The 18,382-nt window shown below is 43.2% G+C and overlaps 1 protein-coding gene across 2 annotated transcripts; it reads right to left on the bottom strand.

The window, feature by feature from the left end:
- Positions 1-5,553: 5,553 nt before the first annotated feature.
- On the bottom strand, positions 5,554-17,361 carry mbpa (myelin basic protein a). 2 transcript variants are annotated; one of them, XM_029657950.2, is made up of 6 exons: positions 17,105-17,360; positions 9,761-9,853; positions 8,964-8,993; positions 8,701-8,721; positions 7,512-7,595; positions 5,554-6,720 (listed from the first exon to the last, which is right to left on the bottom strand). In XM_029657950.2, exons 1-6 carry the CDS (start codon positions 17,222-17,224, stop codon positions 6,673-6,675), a joined length of 396 nt encoding a protein of 131 aa, XP_029513810.1. In that variant the 5' UTR covers positions 17,225-17,360; the 3' UTR covers positions 5,554-6,672. The 2 variants fall into 2 exon arrangements, with proteins under 2 accessions (XP_029513810.1, XP_029513811.1); XM_029657951.2 differs by lacking the exon at positions 8,701-8,721 and having other exon boundaries at positions 17,105-17,361.
- Between the last annotated feature and the right edge of the window lie 1,021 nt (positions 17,362-18,382).

Raw genomic sequence — 18,382 nt, 5'->3', positions numbered from 1 at the left:
AATACAGTATATACATACAAGATGAGTAAAGCAGAATGTTAACATTATTAAAGTGCCTAGTGTTCCATTATTAAAGTGACCAGTGATTCCATGTCTATGTATATAGGGCAGCAGAATCTAAGGGGCAGGGTTGAGAAACCGGGTGGAGGCTGGCTAGTGATGGATATTTAACAGTCTGATGGCCTTGAGATAGAAGCTGTTTTTCAGTCTCTCGGTCCCAGCTTTGATGCAACTGTACTGACCTCGCCTTCTGCATGATGGCGGAGTGAACAGGCCGTTGCTTGGGTGGTTGATGGCTTTGATGATCTTTTTGGTCTTCCTGTGTCATCGGGTGCTGTATGTGTTCTGGAGGGCAGGCAGTGTATCCCCGGTGATGCGTTGGGTTCTTCTTCTTCCACCCTCTGGAGAGCCCTGCGGTTGCGGGCAGTGCACTTGCCGTACCAGGCGGTGATGCAGCCCGACAGGATGCTCTCAATTGTGCATCTGTAAAAGTTTGTGAGGGTCTTAGGGACCAAGCCACATTTCTTCAGCCTCCTGAGGTTCTTCTTCTTCACCACACTGTCTGTGTGGATGGAGCATTTCATATTGTCAGTGATGTGTACGCCGAGGAACTTGAAGCTTTCCACCTTCTCCACTGCGGTCCCGTCGATGTGGATGGGGGTGCTCCCTCTGCTGTTTCCTAAAGTCCATGATCAGGTCCTTCATTTTGTTGACGTTGAGTTAGAGGTTATTTTCCTGGCACCACTACTCCAGTGCACTCACCTCCTCCCTGTAGGCTGTCTCGTCATTGTTGGTAATCAGGCCTACGACTGTTGTGTTGTCTGCAAACTTGATTATTGAATTGGAGGCGTGCGTGGCCACGCAGTCATGGGTGAACAGGGAGTACAGGAGGGGAATGAACACGCACCCTTGTGGGAACCCTGTCTTGAGGATCAGCGAAGAGGAGGTGTTGTTTCCTACCTCACCACCTGGGGGCGGCCAGTCAGGAAGTCCAGGACCCAGTTGCACAGGGCGGGTTTCAGACCCAGGGCCCCGAGCTTAATGATGAGCTTGGAGGGTACTATGGTGTTGAATGCTGAGCTATAGTCAATGAACAGCATTCTTACTTATATATTCCTCTTATCCAGATGGGATAGGACAGTGTGCAGTTAATGGCGATTGCATCATCTGTGGATATATTGGGGCGGTAAGCAAATTGAAGTGGGTCTAAGATGTCAGGTAAGGTGATGTGATCCCTAACTAGCCTCTTAAAGCACTGACGACAGAAGTGAATGCCTCGTGGCGATAGTAATTTAGTTCATATACCTTGCTTTCTTGAGTACAAGAGCAATGGTGGACATCTTGAAGAAAGTGGGGACTGCAGACTGGGATAGGAAGTGATTGAATATGTCCGTAAACACTCCAGCCAGCCGGTCTGCGCATGCTCTGAGGACGCGGCTAGGGATGCCGTCTGGGCAGGCAGACTTGCGAGGGTTAACACGTTTAAATGTCTTACTCATGTCGGCCACGGAGAAGGAGAGCACACAGTCCGTGGGAACGGTCATGTCAGTGGCACTGTGTTATCCTCAAAGCTGGCGAAGAAGGTGTTTAGCCTGTCCATGAGCAAGACGTTGGTCTCTGCAACGTGGCTGGTTTCCCCTTTGTAATCCGTGATTGTCTGTAGACCCTGCCAAATGCTCCTTGTGTCTGAGCCGTTGAATTGCGTCTCCACTATGTCTCTGAACTGACGTTTTGACTGTTTGATTGCCTTATGGAGGGAATAACTACACTGTTTGTATTCAACCATATTACCAGTCACCTTGCCATGGTTAAATGCAATGATTTGCGCTTTCAGTTTTGCTCGAATGCTGCCATCTATCCACGGTTTCTGGTTTGGTTAGGTTTTAATAGTCACAGTGGGAACAACATTCCCTATACACTTCCTGCTTAACTCAGTTACCGTGTCCGTGTGTATATCAATGTTATTCTCAGAGGCTACCGGAACATATCCCAGTCTGCGTGATCAAAACAATCTTAAAGCATGGATTCAGATTTGTCAGACCAGAGTTGACCTTAGCACGTGTACTTTCTGTTTGAGTTTCTGCCTGTAGGAATGGAGGAGCAAAATGGAGTCGTGATAGGAATTGCCAAAGGGAGGGAGGGGGATGGCCTTGTAGGCATTTCAAAAGGGGGAGTAGTAGTGGTCGGGTGTTTTATCAGAGCGAGTACTACAGTCAATGTGTTGATAGAACTTTGGTAGCGTTTTCCTCGAATTTGCTTTGTTAAAATCCCCAGCTACAATAAATGAAGCCTCAGGATATGTAGTTTCCAGTTTGCACAAATTCCAGGTTAGTCCCTTGAGGGCCGTCGTGGTATCGGCATGAGGGGGAATATGCACAGTTGTGACTATAACTATAAGAGAATTATCTTGGGAGGTAATACAGTCGGCATTTGATTGTGAGATATTCTAGGTCAGATGAACAGAAGGACTTGAGTTTCTGTATGTAATTACAATCACACCATGAGTAGTTAATCATGAAAGTTACACCACCGCCCTTCTTCTTCCCGGAGAGTTCTTTATTCCTGTCTATGTACTGCAAACCCAGCTGGCTGTATGGACAGGGACAGTATATCCCGAGAGAGCCATGATTCCGTGAAACAGAGTAGGCTACAGTCCCTGATGTCTCTCTGTAAGGAGATCCTCACCCTGAGCTCGTCTACTTTATTCAGAGACTCTACTTTATTTAGCGAGTAATGTACTCGGAAGCGGTGGATGGTGTGCCTCCTGAGTCAGACTTCAAGTCCACACCGAATACCTCTTCTTCGCCTGCGGCATCTTGGAGCAGCATCTGGAATAAGTTAAATTGCCCTGGGGAGTTCGAACAAAGTTACTGCCGCTCTGATATCCAAAAGTTCATTAAGGCTGTATGTAATAAAATAAAAAACGTTCTGGGCTAATAATGTAAGAAATAACACACAAAAAATATAATACTGCAAAGTAGAGCTGTCTGTCGGCGCCCAAGTATTCAGACCACTTGACTTTTTTCACATTCTGTTACGTTACAGCCATATTCTAAAATGGATTAAATTGTTTTTTTTCTTCAATCTACATACAATACCCCATAATCACAAGGTGAAAACAGGTTTTTAGAAATGTTTTCAAATTTATACAAAATAAAAACAGAAATACTTGTACTCAGACCCTTTGCTATGAGACTCGAAATTGAGCTCAGGTGCATCCTGTTGCGTCCACCTGGTAAATTCAATTGATTGGACATGATTTGGAAAGGCACACACCTGTCTACATAAGGTCCCACCATTGACAGTGCAGAGCAAAAACCAAGCCATGAGGTCGAAGGAATTGTCCATAGAGCTCCGAGACAGGTTTGTGTGAAGGCACTAATCTGGGGAAGTGTACCAAAAAATGTCTGCAGCATTGAAGGTCCACAAGAACACATTGGCCTCCATCATTCTTAAATGGAAGCAGTTTGGAACCACAAAGACTCTTCCTAGATCTGGCAGCCTGGCCAAACTGAGCAATCAGAGGAGAAGAGCCTTGGTCAGGGAGGTGACCAAGAACCCGATGGTCCCTCTGACAGAGCTCCAGAGTTCCTCTGTGGAGATAGAAGAACCTTCCAGAAGGACATCCATCTCTGCAGCACTCCACCAATCAGGCCTTGTATGGTAGAGTATCCAGACTGAAGCCACTACTCAGTAAAAGGCACATGACAGCTCGCTTGGAGTTTTCCAAAAGGCACCTAAAGACTCAGACCATGAGAAACAAGATTTTCTGGTCTGATGAAACCAAGTTTGGCCTGGATGCCAAGCGTCACGTCTGGAGGAAACCTGGCACCATCCCTACGGTGAAGCATGGTGGTGGCAGCATCATGCCGAGGGGATGTTTTTCAGTGGGTGGGACTTGGACACTAGTCAGGATCGAGGGAAAGACGAACGAAGCAAAGTACAGAGAGATCCTTGATGAAAACCTGCTCCAGAGAGCTCAAGACCTCAGACAGGGGCGAAGGTTCACCTTCCAACAAGACAACTATCCTAAGTACACAGCCAAGACAACACAGGAGTGGCTTCGGGACAAGTCTCTGAATGTTCTTGAGTAGCCCAGCCAGAGCCCGGACTTGAACCCAGTCGAACATCTCTGGAGAGACCTGAAAATAGATGTGCAGCAACACTCCCCATCCAACCTGACAGAGCTTGTTAGGATCTGCAGAGAAGAATGCGTGAAACTCCCCAAATAAATGTGTGTCAAGCTTGTAGCGTCATATCCAATAAGACTCATGGCTGTAATCGCTGCCAAAGGTGCTTCAACAAAGTACTGAGTAAAGGGTCTGAATACTTATGTCAATGTGATATTTTCGTTTTTGCTTTGTCATTATCGGGTATTGTGTTTAGGTTATTGAGGGGGGAAAATATTTTATCCATTTTAGGATAAGGCTGTAACGTAACAAATGTGGAAAAAGCCAAGGGGTCTGACTCCCTTATCTCTGTACCCCCCACATCTGTAAGGTTCTTCAGTCGAGCAGTGAATTTCAAACACAGATTCAACCAGAAATACCAGTAAGGTTTTCAAATGCCTTGTAAAAAAGGGAATTTATTGGTAGATGGGTATAAAAAGGACCCAACATTGAATATCCCTAGGAACATGGTGAAGTTGTTATATAGTTACACTTTAGGCGGTGTATCAATACACCCAGTTGCTACAAAGACACAGGCATCCTATCTAACTCAGTCGCCGGAGAGGAAGGAAACTGTTCAGGGATTTCACCATGAGGCCAATGGTGACTTTAAAACAGTTACAGAGTTTAATGGCTGTGATAAGAGAAAACTGAGGATGGATCAACAACATTGTAGTTACTCCACAATATTAACCTAAATGACAGAGTGAAAAGAAGGAAGCCTGTACAGAATAAAAATATTCCAAAACATGGATCCTGTTTGAAATAGGGCACTAAAGTAAAGCTGCAAAAAAATGTGCCAAAGATATTAACTTTATGTCCTGAATTCAAAGCGTTATGTTTGGGGCAAGTCCAACACAACACATCACTTCATATTTTCAAGCGTGGTGGTGGCTGCATCATGTTATGGGTATACCTCTCATCAGCAAGGAATAGGGAGTTTTTTTGTTGATTAAAATAAACAAATTAGAGCTAATCACAGGCAAATCCTCGAGGAATACCTGGTTGTCTTCTTTCCAACAGACACTACGATACAAATGTATCTTTAAGAAGGACAATAACCTAAAACACAATGCCAAATCAACATTGGAGTTGCTTACCAAGACAACATTGAATGTTCCTTAGTGGCCCAGTTACAGTTTTGACTTAAATCGGATTTGTTTACATCCCTGTTAGTGAGCATTTCACCTTTGCCAAGATAATCCATCTTCCTGAGAGGTGGATTTTGGACATCAATTTCAGTTATTTAAATGTATGAATCTGAGAACTTGTTGGCAATTTTAAAAATCTTTATTTCAAAGAGCATTTTACAAGAAACACATTATTCTGGTCTTCAATCCATTTCTCCACCAAGTCTGTTATTGAGCACCCTCAGAAAAATGTATGATTTTATAAAGTTTTAATCATATTTTTTATTGAACACTCACAGTGAACAGACAGATATGTGCACACAAGGGAAGTGACAAATTAATCAAACACATAATACAATTGTTTGAGAGAGAATTTGCAAAACTACATGCTCTCACCTGCGTTTTTACTTTGGAGATTTATTAGACCTCTTAACAACTTTCCATTTCACCATCTCTTTTACTCAAAAAGCTAACTTCAAATTAACCAAAGCATTGTAACTACAAATGTAAAGATTAGTCAGAAAATATGTTAAATGCTCTTAATCAGTTTTGAAATATATATTTGCAAAGTTTAGCAGTGCAGTTTGGAAGGGCGTTTGTTGTAATGAGTTGTTTTAATAGGCTTGGACACCATAACACTATACAACATTGATGATTTAAGTGCCTAAATAAAACACGACTTTTGTAATATGGCTAAACGAATCAAATGCAATTTGTATACTACATAATGTTAGTTTATAACTTTTGCAGGTTTTCCCATTACATTTTCAAATACGCAAGTACTGCATTCATAACATACTTTCACAAGACAATTTTGACAATTACATGCATAACAAGACCCACAAACACTTTCTTAGACTAGATTTCACATAACTGGCGACATACAAAACGAAACACAGTTGTGTGTTTGAGCTCCTAAAAGAAACAAGGGGGAATATAAAGCCTATTTCTATTCTATTTCTATAGAATAGATCATCCACGTACAAAATGCAGACAAATAGAAAAGCACAACAACCCATTAATAGTAGACTCTAGTGTCATCAGAACAGGTTGCTAGATGAGGCGAATAGCCCATTGAGCCAGATGTTAGAGTAGAATCATTTTGTTGCATTTCCAAAACTCTAAAGGAGAACTTTCCCCTTAAAACTCAGATTATAAGGCTATTGACAAACTCAACAGCTCCCACCCTCAATGACTGCACACTTTCATCCCAGCATGCTAAATATTAGGTGCCAAGATTGTGTCACTATCTGCAAACAAAGGAGACATGCTGGTGTTAGTGTGTTAACGTTGTCAAGGGTTGTTGTGAGTCTGTCAAACGGAGAACTTTCTCCTCTTCATCCTTTTCCATGGTTTTCTCATCTAAGGAGAGCTCAGAAGATGGTGCTCCAGCGTTTGGGGGGAAGGCGGGACTTGGTATCCTGTAAACAGAGGGAAGCAGTATATTAGACTGATATCTGAAATATTAAATTCTATACGACCAAAAGAGGAAATATAGAGCTTTAAAATTGCTTGTCATGGTTGTACGAGTGTATCTATTCGAAGGAAAGAAGGATTTGTATTTTCTATGAGAAGATTAGGGTTACATTTGTTATTTGTATTTACATGATTGTCAAAAGTCACATTTTCAGGGATTCAAAGTTAGTATATACTCTCAGGAAAGAGGGTTGAGGTAGGTATAAAGACATCAATGAGTTGTGCAATAGAGACTAAACTGAAAAAGTACTGATAACAAAAGACACCATCCACTTTACCATTCATTTCTCTAATACCTATGTATTTACATGAAAATGACATAGCCAGGTACAGTGTAATTACAGTGTACTTATATACCTGTTTGCTTACAGTAATACCTGTTTATATCAATGTGTACCTACAGGAGCATACTCTATATCATAAAGTGTAGCCCAACCAGTCAAGTTAAAAGTATATAATTGTGTCCATTTAATTCATGCACATGTTAGTTTAGTATGATGTCAAATAAAGCACAATGTAATTCGTTTCTTTTGTTGTGATTTATGTCTAAATGAATGAAGATTCAGGATGGATATGGCTAGGTTACATCTCTAATGTACTCAGTTTGAAAATATCACCACTGTTTTTTGGGGAGGTAAACACAAATAAGAAACAATGTTTATCAGGTGCACTCTTTAGACAGTGTAACTGTGTAGCGACAAGATAAACCTGGGACACAAACATCAGGATGTCTCACCAGGTTGAAGATTTTGGACAGTGTCCCTTGGTCTCTGCGGCATCTGTAAGATGACTTTGTGGTATCAGCATGTGGTGGCGAGGCCTAGAACAAGATGCTTTATAAACACATGGAACGTGGCTGGACCTGGGTATAAATCAGTGCTCAGCTCTCATTGGATGAAGTAGGGGGAGGACACCAAAATGGTGTTGAACTAGTAGTTATATTGAGTTTGAATATATTTTGGTAAACACCATAGGTATAAATGTTACAATACTACAATGCTATTTTGCATTAAACCCAGAAATGTCATGTTTCTATCAAAATTAGTTTACTTCATTCAGTGGTCTGTTACTGTAAAAGAATGGTATGAACGAGACAGGAAGAGAAATAAATGAGGAATGACCAACATTACAGCAACCTTTAGGGGGAAAGAAGATGGAAGACAAAGGCATGCATTAATTCAGAGCACACATAACACAGAGAACTGGCGAGGAGCACATTTCAATTCTTACACCCTGGACAGCTCACTCTGTGGACACAAAGGAGTTGAATGAAGAAACGCACTAATGCAGGAAGATTAGTGAGTCACCATGAACAGAGAATGGGGCAGCGATGAAAGAGTCTCACAGACTGGTATAAGGAAAGGAAAGGAAAGGTGGAAAGGAAGGCGGAAAGTGACGTATATAGGGGTCCCTGAGAGTGTCTTTACCGGTTGCGGTTCAGAAATAGTTGAGCAGTGTCAAAGTCATCCAGAAGCAGTGACTCTAAATGAAAATGTCAGAAAAACAAAAACCATGAGATGTAATGTCACCACAGTATAAGCTGTATTTGAGCTTTTCATCAGCCACTACGTTCCATGAATAATTCCAATGTGAGGAAAACTGTGTTCGACGTTGATTCATGCATCTGACATTTTCCATTAGAGTAAGAAGAGTAAGGTAAACAATGTTATTTAGGCTTTCTAAGAAATATATATACATTATTTTGGATGTTAATAACTGTCTTGAAGAATCACACAAGGGAAGGAAGATGCAGAGTTGAGAGAGTAAAAGTTAAATAAGAGGGAAGAACACAATCAAAACGCTCACAGAAGGACATTAGAGAAAGTCTTCAGACAGAGGGAAACAGTTAAAGATGTCATTATCAAACACAGGGCTGTGAGGTCAACACTGTTTTGGGGGTTTAGGGTTGAGTTTGAATGACCTACCAAGCCCAAGACCTCCCTCCACTAGACATGAAAGAAAATGAGATAAATCAGGAAGATTCACGAAGGCCTACTGGAGCAGCGCCTGTTACTATAACGACAAAAAATGTAAACCTACTATACTAGCTAGCCAACTTGCACAGGCCCATGAAGTCATGCGCTGTAAAAAGCAAGGAACAGTTTAAAGCTAATTACCTGACAGAGGCCTAAAGAAACAGTAACCACAGTAAAGTCAAATGTTTTTTAAAGGAGGTAATGGAACTCACCCTGGACTTGGGACGGGGAGAGGCTGTCACCTGAGGATACAGAACCCAACAAATGATAAGGTCCTATTCCATGAGTTCAAAGATGGAAACATAAGGACATTGGCTAATGGGGAAAACCCTTTGCAACAGCAGATTTAAAAAACAGTACTTTGGAAAGTTTGAAGCAGTGGTGCAGACCTAGAGAAACTGCTAGATAACTACTCTACCCAATATCTTGTGGATAGGTCTCCACTTGAGGACCAGAGCTCGGCAAAACATCTAGCCTGTCCAGATTATGAATAATGAATCCAAAGGTTGCTAGAGAACTTCAATAGGTGAAAAATAACTTTGCCCAAGTTTACATGTATCTTGATGAGAGAACATACTGTTACATTATTCTATGAGCAATATGTTCTCTCATCAATATAAATAGGAACATGAATGGGTGAAGATGAATACTGTATGCACAACAAACCGCTTATTTACAGCTACAGGTAAATCTTGTTCCAATTGTATGGCAAGTTTGATCATGCCCTTCTTATACTGTATCAAACAATCACCATTGACCAAAGCGGATGTAACTTCAGGTAATACATTTTCTCCAAGGTCTCTACAATGCTTCAGGGAAGATAAATACCTTTGAGAAATAAACTAGTTTATAATTCTTCGACAACAAAACATCTTGCGTAAGAGTAAGTTCAATATATTTATTTTACAACCTTTTCAACTTTAAAATTACAATTTGTTTAAATAAAACAAATATAATACAAGTTATAATATATAACATTGCACAGAGGTAGTCAATCTAAGATACTCACGCTCAAGCTCCTGAAGAAATGCATTACTGCATTCTCATTAGCCCGACGTCGAGGGGCTGGCTTTGGGGAGGTGGCGTGACCCCGGAAGGACCCCTAAAGGTATAAACAGTAGTCAAAAACTCACAGAAGTCTCTTTGCTATCGTTGGACAATCAGGCTTAATTAAATGGCTATGAGTACATGAACCTCGGTCGGTGTCCCTATACCAGGACGGTTGTGCTAACGTGCGCTAATGTGATTAGTATGAGGTTGTAAGTAACAATAACCTCTCCCAGAAATAGACATGTCTTATATGGGCAGAAAGCTGATTAACTTCTTGTTAATCTAACAACACTGTCCAATTTACAGTAGCTAATACAGTGAAAAAATACTATGCTATTGTTTGAGGAGAGTGCACAACAACAAAAAACCTTTATCACGGCAACTGGTTTGATACATTCACCTCTGAAGGTAAATAATGTACTTACTGTCACACCCTGATCGGTTTCACCTGTCTTTGTGCTTGTCTCCACCCCTCTCCAGGTGTCGCAAATCTTCCCCATGATCCCCTGTGCATTTCAACCTGCGTTCTCTGTTTGTCTATTGCCGGTTCGTATTGTCTTTTCAGGTCTTACCAGCTTGTTTTCCCATCTTCCTGCTTTCTCACGTTTCTGTTTCCTAGTTCCCCCGGTTCTGACCATTTCTGCCTGCCCTGACCCCGAGCCTGCCTGCCGTGCTGTCCCTGCCTGACTTTGACCTGGATTACAGACCTCTGCCTTCCTTTGACCTGTATTTTACCTGCCCCCTGTTTGGGTCAATAAACATCTTTGATTCTAGCTGTCTGCATCTGGATCATATCCTGAGTTCTGATAGTAGGAACTGGCCATGACTGACCCAGCAGACTCAGACCAGCTCCAAAATGCTGTCTCCCAGCAGGAAGCCATTGGAAGACACAAGGAGTTACTGCAATGCCTTATGGAGGGACTCCATACCCTGGCGGAATGCCATGACCAGGCGTTCAAACTGGAGCAATTCCGTGTATTCCCTACAACGCAGCAAGCCACACCAGTTAGTCCCCAGACTCTCAGTAATCCCACCACCAGTGGCATTTCTTCCCAGCCTACACCAGTGTACCGAGAACCCCGTTTACCTCCTCCCAAGCATTACGTTGGAGATTCTGGAACCTACCGGGCCTTTCTCTCCCAGTGCTCCCTCGTCTTTGAGCTGCAGCCTTCTTCGTTCCCCTCGGACCGCTCAAGGATAGCGTACGTCATAACGCTGATATCCGGGAGGGCACTCGCCTGGGCTACGGCGGTGTCTGCCGTCTGCCTCAGTCTGGAGGAGTTTGTGGTGGAAGTACGGAAGTTCGAGTCCGGGAGAGAGGCTGCTCGTAAATTGCTCTAGCTATGTCAAGATGCCCTCAGTGTGGCAGGCTATGTAGTGTATTTTCGCATGTTGGTGGCTGAGAATGCCTGGAACCCAGAAGCATTGTTCGACATGTTCCTTCACGGATTATCGGAGGTGATCAAAGATGAGCTCGCAGCCCGGGAGTTGCCCATGGACCTCGACTCCCTCATAGCCTCCACCATCTGAATCGATGGGCGGCTACAAGAATGTAGGAGGGAGAGGGAATCTTTCCCCTGTTGCCTCGACTCTGAGGAATCCTGGAAACCCCAGAAGGCATTTCTGAGAGACTCTGACATCACCCGAGTGCTCACAGGAATCGTAGAGAGTGGTCGACTCGCTTCCTCCAGAGCCCAAGCTACTGGGAAGGGCTCGATTGTCTCAGGATGAACGTTAACGCAGACTGAACACCAGGAGCTGTCTGTATTGCGAGACTACAGGACATTATATTTCCACCTGTCCATTGAAAAGACCAGGTTCATCAGTAGGCACAAATACACTGGTGAGCCGTACAGAGATTTTCCAATCATTACTCGCACCCTCTCCATGCCACCCTGTTATGGGGTGACCAGGACAAATCACTCCGGGTGCTCCATGACTCTGGGGCCCATGAAAGCTTTATCGATGCTACCTTAGTGTCAGAGCTTGGTATCACCACTCATCCCCTCTCCATTCCAATGGATATCAGAGACCTGCAATACGATTTCTATCGACCTACGAGTTTCAAAGTGTATGCAGTTCCTGCTCATCAAATCTCCCCATGTACCTGTAGTTTTGGGATATCCATGGCTCCAGAAGCACAATCCCCTGATCGACTGGGCTACTGGTGCTATTGTGGGTTGGAACCCGTTCTGCCATGGTCATTGTCTCAAGTCAGCCCAGCCTGCTCCGGGATGTCTCCCTGCAAACTTGAGAGAAGCCTCGTACCTCCCCGCCATGCCCGCGGAGTATCAGGACATCCGGGAGATCTTCAACAAGGCCAGTGCTACTTCTCCTCCTCCGCATCGACCCTTATGTCTGCGCCATTGAAGTTCTCCCAGGCACCACACCCTCTCGGCGGAGGCTTTACTCCCTGTCAGGTCTGGAGACCAATGCTATTGAGGAGTACATTGAGAATTCACTCGTTGCAGGGAGGTTTCGCCCATTGCCCCCCCACGCCAGCGCAGGGTTCTTCTTTGAGGAGAAGAAGCGCCTGCGCCTGTGTATCGACTACAGGAGTCTTAATGACATCCCTGTAAAAAAAAGCAACACTCATCTCCTCGGCTTTCGAATCTCTTCAAGGAGCGACCATTTTCTCCAAGTTGGATCTTCGGGAACGCTTACCATCTGGCTCGGATATGGGAAGAAGATGAGTGGAAGACTGCCTTTTACACAGCTAGCGGGCACTGTGAGTAATTAGTTATGCCATTAGGGCTGACCAACGCTCTCGCTGTGTTCCAGGTGTTTCAGGATGTGCTGAACTGGTTCGTGTTTGTGTACCTCGACGACATCCTGGTCTTTTCCTGGTCAGCTCAAGAACACGTCCTCCACCACCAACAAGTCCTTCAGCGTCTCCTGAAGAACCAGGTTTTCATTAAAGCGGAGAAGTGTGAGTTCCATCGCTCCACTATCTCCTTCCTTGGATACGTCATATAGGACATATACAGATGGATCCAGACAAGGTGGTGGATTGGCCTAAACCAACATCCAGAGTGCAGCTGCAACATTTCCTGGGGTTTGCTAACTTCTACTGCGGCTTCATCCATTTTTACAGCATCCTGGCTTCCCCCTTCTCAGCACTCACCTCTCCCAAGGTTCCCTTCACATGGTCGCCAGCAGGTGACCAGGCATTCTCGGGCCTCAAACTTCAATTCACTACAGCCACCATCTTAATCCATCCAGACCCGTTCTGCCAGTTTGTGGTGGAGGTCGATGCCTCGGATGTCGGAGTGGAGGCCGTCCTGTCCCAGGGTTCTGCCCAGGACCAAAAGCTGCACCCCTGTGCTTTCCTCTCCCATCTTCTTACCCCTGCTGAAAGGAACTATGATGTGGGAGAACTCCTCGCCATCAAGATGACACTGGAGGAGTGGAGGCACTGGTTGGAAGGGGCAGAACACCCATTCTTGGTGTGGACTGACCATAAGAACCAGGAATATCTCTGCACCGCCAAGCGCCTCAAACTCTAGGCAGGCTCGTTGCGCCCTGTTATTTAGCCTGGTTCAATTTCACTATTTTCTACCGCCCAGGGTCCAAGAACGTGAAGCCGGTCGCACTCTCATGGTTGTCCCCGCTGCTACTCCATCTGACCCCGAAATCTGGGGAATAGATAGCCTGGCCTGTAAGGCGCAGCGATCCCAGCTGGAATCCGGAGTACCGGGGAACTGGCAGAGTGTCCTGGACTCTGCCCTTTCCCCGGTCCTGGAATGGGAGCATTCCTCCAGACTGACCTGTCATCCAGGCTCCCATCGGACGCTTTTGGTGGCCTTCCATGGTGCCGAATGTTTCTGCATTCGTCGCTGCCTGCACGGTGTGTGCACAAAATAAGACTCCTCTGCAATATCCAGCTGGCCTTCTACAACCACTCCCTGTTCCTCCCCGCCCCTGGTCTCATATTTCCCTGTACTTTGTTACTGGGCTTCCCCCGTCAGACGGCAACACTACTATCCTGCCGGTGGTGGATAGGTTTTCTAAAGCCGCCAATTTTATTCCCCTTCTAAAGTTACCCCCAGTCAAGGAGACGTCTCTGCTCATGGTGCAGCACGTCATCCTGATCCATGGACTTTCGGTCGGCATGGTCTCCGATTGGGGTACCCAGTTCTTGTCCCAGTTCTGGAAGGCATTCTGCAATCTCATTGGGTCGTCGGCCAGCCTGTCCTCTGGTTTCCATCCCCAATCTAATGGCCAGTCGGAGCGAGCTAATCAGGACCTGGAGACGGCCCTTCGTTGCCTTGTCTCTGCCAACCACACCACCTGGAGCCAGCAACTCGTGTGGGTGGAATATGCCCACAACACCCTTCCCTGCTCGGCCACTGGTCTCTTGCCCTTTGAGTGTTCCTTGGGATATCAGCCACCGCTCTTCCCTGAGCAAGAGGAAGAAGTCAGCATACCATACCCCTCCAGGTGGAGTCCCGTAAACTTTCCCCCTGTTTCATTGGCCCGTTCCCCATCTCTAAAATACTTAGCCCCTCTGCTGTTCACCTTCTGTTGCCCCACACCCTCTGTATCCATCCTACGTTTCATGTGTCCAAGATAAAAACCCGTGTCTCACTGTCCTTTGTCTTCTGTTTCCAGAACAGACTGCCTGCTGTTCTGTACCTTATTGACTCTGCCCTTTATTATAGACCTCTGCCTGCCCTTGACCTGTCTTTTCCCTGCCTCCTGTTTGGGTCAATAAACTGTGATCTGTGATTCTAGCTGTCTGCATCTGGGTCTTCTCCTGTGTTCTGATACTTACATTCAGTAATCTTGCTCTGATTTGTCGTCCTGGGGGTCCCAGAGATAAAATGTAGTATAGTTTTGTTTGACAAAATCTATTTTTATAGTCAAATGTAGGAACTGGGTTCTACAGTTTGAACCCCTGCTGTCTCTTGCTCCACACCCACCCCGCCCAGCCATCTAGATGTGTGAAAGTTAGTGTATGAGCTAATGATCCCTCATGTATGACATTCCTGGTAGTGTGTAAACTTACATTTTGTATTACCATATCATTTTTGTATGTTCTCTATAGTTATGTACTTGTAAATGTATTAATTGACCAATTCGGCACATTTGGGCAGACTTGATACAAAATATTGTCCAGTATTGCAATTCTTCACCGGATCAATCTGAAACTTAAATCTAGTGGCCAAAACTAAATTGTGCCTAAACTGCAATATTATATGATGGCCTTTCTCTTCTATTCAATGATGATGAAAAGAATTAACAACAGAAAATGCATGTTTTTTTGTTTGTATTATCTTTTACCGGATCTAATGTGTTATATTCTCCTACATTCATTTCACATTTCCCTAAACTTCAAAGTGTTTCTTTCAAATGGTGTCAAGAATATGCATATCCTTGCTTCAGGTCCTGAGCTACAGGCAGTCAGATTTGTCATTTTAGGCAAAAATGGGTCCATAAACGACTTTGTACAGTATGTACTGTATGTATTTTAATCAATTTTTTAACTTGAGGTGACTTTCCGAACAGATACTCTGCTCTGTATTTCTTTGCAATGTTATGCATCCTAGTTCACAGAGTTAGTTTTTTTTTTACATGGGAATTAGAAATTAAATTAAATGCACACAGGTGAGTTCAAAAAAAGGGTTGCATAACCAAATGCTCCCTTACATGAAAGTGATTGGGAGTTGTTTTTTAAAAGCTGTCTGCCTGGAGGATTGCACTTCAATGGAAGATGTTCAAAATGTGTATCAATAACCTATTCTAGAAAGTAAAGTATAATTGTGCAGAAATCAATTCTGCCTGAATTCAAGCCTTTTCAAGGCCCCTCCCTCCAGATATAGGTTTTAATTGAATAATTATTTTGTTGCTAAGAATTTTCCTGCACTGCAGGAAATGTGGATGAGCTTTGTGATTTACACAAATTTACTGAAAATCCGCACTAAGACACGATTATATTAACAGTATTGCACTTTGTAGCCTACTTTTGTCCAGCCCATAACCACAGATCAAGCAACATTATGGGCTAAACGTTCAAATCCTGTTGCAGCAGGATTATTTTGCTATGATAAATACTGGTCAAAATAAGATCCTAGGTCTGTAACCCAACCTACAGCATTATGTTAATTTCCATGATCATAGCTGACAGTGATTAATACAAGCGCTGAGTGGAGAAGACTGGATATTATTTTAGAATGTCTGCAATGGGAAAATGACGCAATTTTTCGGGTTAAAATGCATATATATTGACAATTTTTTTTTTTTTAATTCATAACATCAGAGATAAGCAGTTGTTAACCTGCCATCACTCAACAATGTGCCCCCCTTCCCTAGTTTTGGTTGCAATAAACTCTAGAGAAAATACGCTGAAGACGAAGTTCAGAATCATTTGGGGGTGTTTGATCGACTTGCTTAGCTTTAGGAAAAAAACATGAGACCTTGTAAGAGGAACAACTGGTGCATGATGCAGACAGATCACATTGGATATTCTGTTTGCTATCAAGTCTGTACAGCTAAATAAATGGTGGTCAAAGTTTTATGAATTCAAGCTATGTAGTAGTTGTATATTAGACACCTGATTTCAAACTGTGATCATACGAAACACACCTGTCCATTTCAAAAGTTAAATTCTCACACTTTCTCAATGGGGAAGCTTCTGGGGAATTTGTAGCAATGCACTTATCACAGCAAACACCCAGTCAAACACACAGCTATCCAGGTTGGGGTCAGTAAAATAAATTCAGTGGTCAATTAAGATTCAAGCCCAAAACGAAGTTTAGAACTAAAATGGAAATTAGATGAACCCTTTGGAATGTATTCGACTTGATTCTGACTATTGCAATAATTTGAGGAACTATATTTTATCAATATTTTAAGAGGTAAGGTATTGATTTTTCAATGTTGGTCATAAACATTAAAGACATGCCTCGGAACTTTGACAACTAGTAAATATGTAGTTCATACATGCATAATCTATGAGCAGAATTACGTTTTTAGTAGCGGTTCTATAGCTATTCATTTTCCCCCCCAAAAATCCTCAACATAGAGAAACAATGCCAAACAATCTTTACAGCAAGTAGTCCATTTGATATTTTGGGTAGACCTAGAATAAAAATTAAATGACAAATTATCTAAGATTATTACATCAGGTATTCTACAAGTATTTTAGCTCTGCACAATAAATGAATCACCTTTTTTCAAAGAATCTCTCTCGACCGCACACAAAAACTGGACAGATATATCCTTACCATCGTCATATTAGAATAGACTGGAAGAGTCTTGGTGAGGCCATTGATCACAACAGTTGGTAACCCCAGATGCTCACCTTGCCCTTTTTATGTTTGTCACCTCCAAAGAACGTGCTAATCTGATCCATCAGGCCAGGGGCCTTCTTCCTCCTGCTCAGTCCAAATGAGCTTTGCCCTGAGGTACTCGCTGTGGCCATGCTGGATAGTGGTTAGGTAGGGTTGGACGACCGCTCTGTATCTTGGATTAAGACCTTTCAAACCAACTCTGTAAACACTCTGCTGTTGCTCCTTGGATACTTTTCTATCTGTCTGACGTTGAATGGGCAGTCTTTGAAGGCACCGTCCCCGTGCCCAAATGTATCATGGGAGATGAGGCAGGTCAGGTGGGGTAGGCGGGCACAGTGGCGTACATGGTGCTGGCCTGACTCCAGGCGTTCTTTGGCCTCACAGTGCCTGTGGAGTCAGTCACTACCGCCCTCTGCGTGGGCCAGCCATTGTACCCCCCCCCCCCCCCCCCCCACCCCACCCTCCCCCCGGCCTGAACTAGGGCCCTGATGCAAAACAGTCTCCAGCACTGTGAGGCCATTGTTTAAATGGACCCCATATATCTTTTTGATTGATTATATTCAAATAAGATTTTTCCATACAGTTGACTAGAAAAGGAAACACGTAAATGCTAACTAATGTTGAAACATACAGAAATAATTTCTCCATTAAATAAGTTGTTAATCACAACTACACAAAAGTTTTGGTCAGTTATGGAAACAGACATAGAAACCATACCTACTTATTTATCTCATAATTCATCCGAAATTCAATGCATTTATTAAGAAATAGTTATTATAGCTGATATTTACTCATGCTGTTTTGCCAATGCAATATACACGTTTACCAAAAAATTATTATCAAACTCGATTGTGTTGTTTTAATCCATAGAAGCCGCAGCAGCTGTGAAACAAAGCGGATTCTGTTTGAAAACACCATAACATTAGCATATTCATATTTTGGAACAGATGCCTTTTGTTTTTTAGGTGTGTAAAAAAAAAAAAGTTTTACAAAGAAAGCTATGTCAAGAAGGTAAATTTAAGAGCAAAAGAACCAACTCTTCTAAACTCTAGTTTTCCCGTGATAATTTGGGGTGAATTCCAAATATTTAATACCATTTTAAAGTTAAACAGTTCACAATGCAAAATATTGACCAAGTAGGATTAACCTGCAATGGCCTTAAAGACATTCCAAATACTCCTTTCACAGATCTCACTCTGTTTTCCGATAAACTTAGAGACCTCTGCTCTGCACACCAAATGAGAGCACAGATAATAACTTCCACAAAGTCAGATTAGACTGCTGTGAAA

This window comes from Oncorhynchus nerka, linkage group LG4 (genome assembly GCF_034236695.1).
Source record: "Oncorhynchus nerka isolate Pitt River linkage group LG4, Oner_Uvic_2.0, whole genome shotgun sequence".
Classification (NCBI taxonomy): domain Eukaryota; kingdom Metazoa; phylum Chordata; class Actinopteri; order Salmoniformes; family Salmonidae; genus Oncorhynchus; species Oncorhynchus nerka.
The sequence above is the reverse complement of the archived record's forward strand: the minus strand, read 5'-3'. Positions and strand labels throughout refer to the sequence as shown.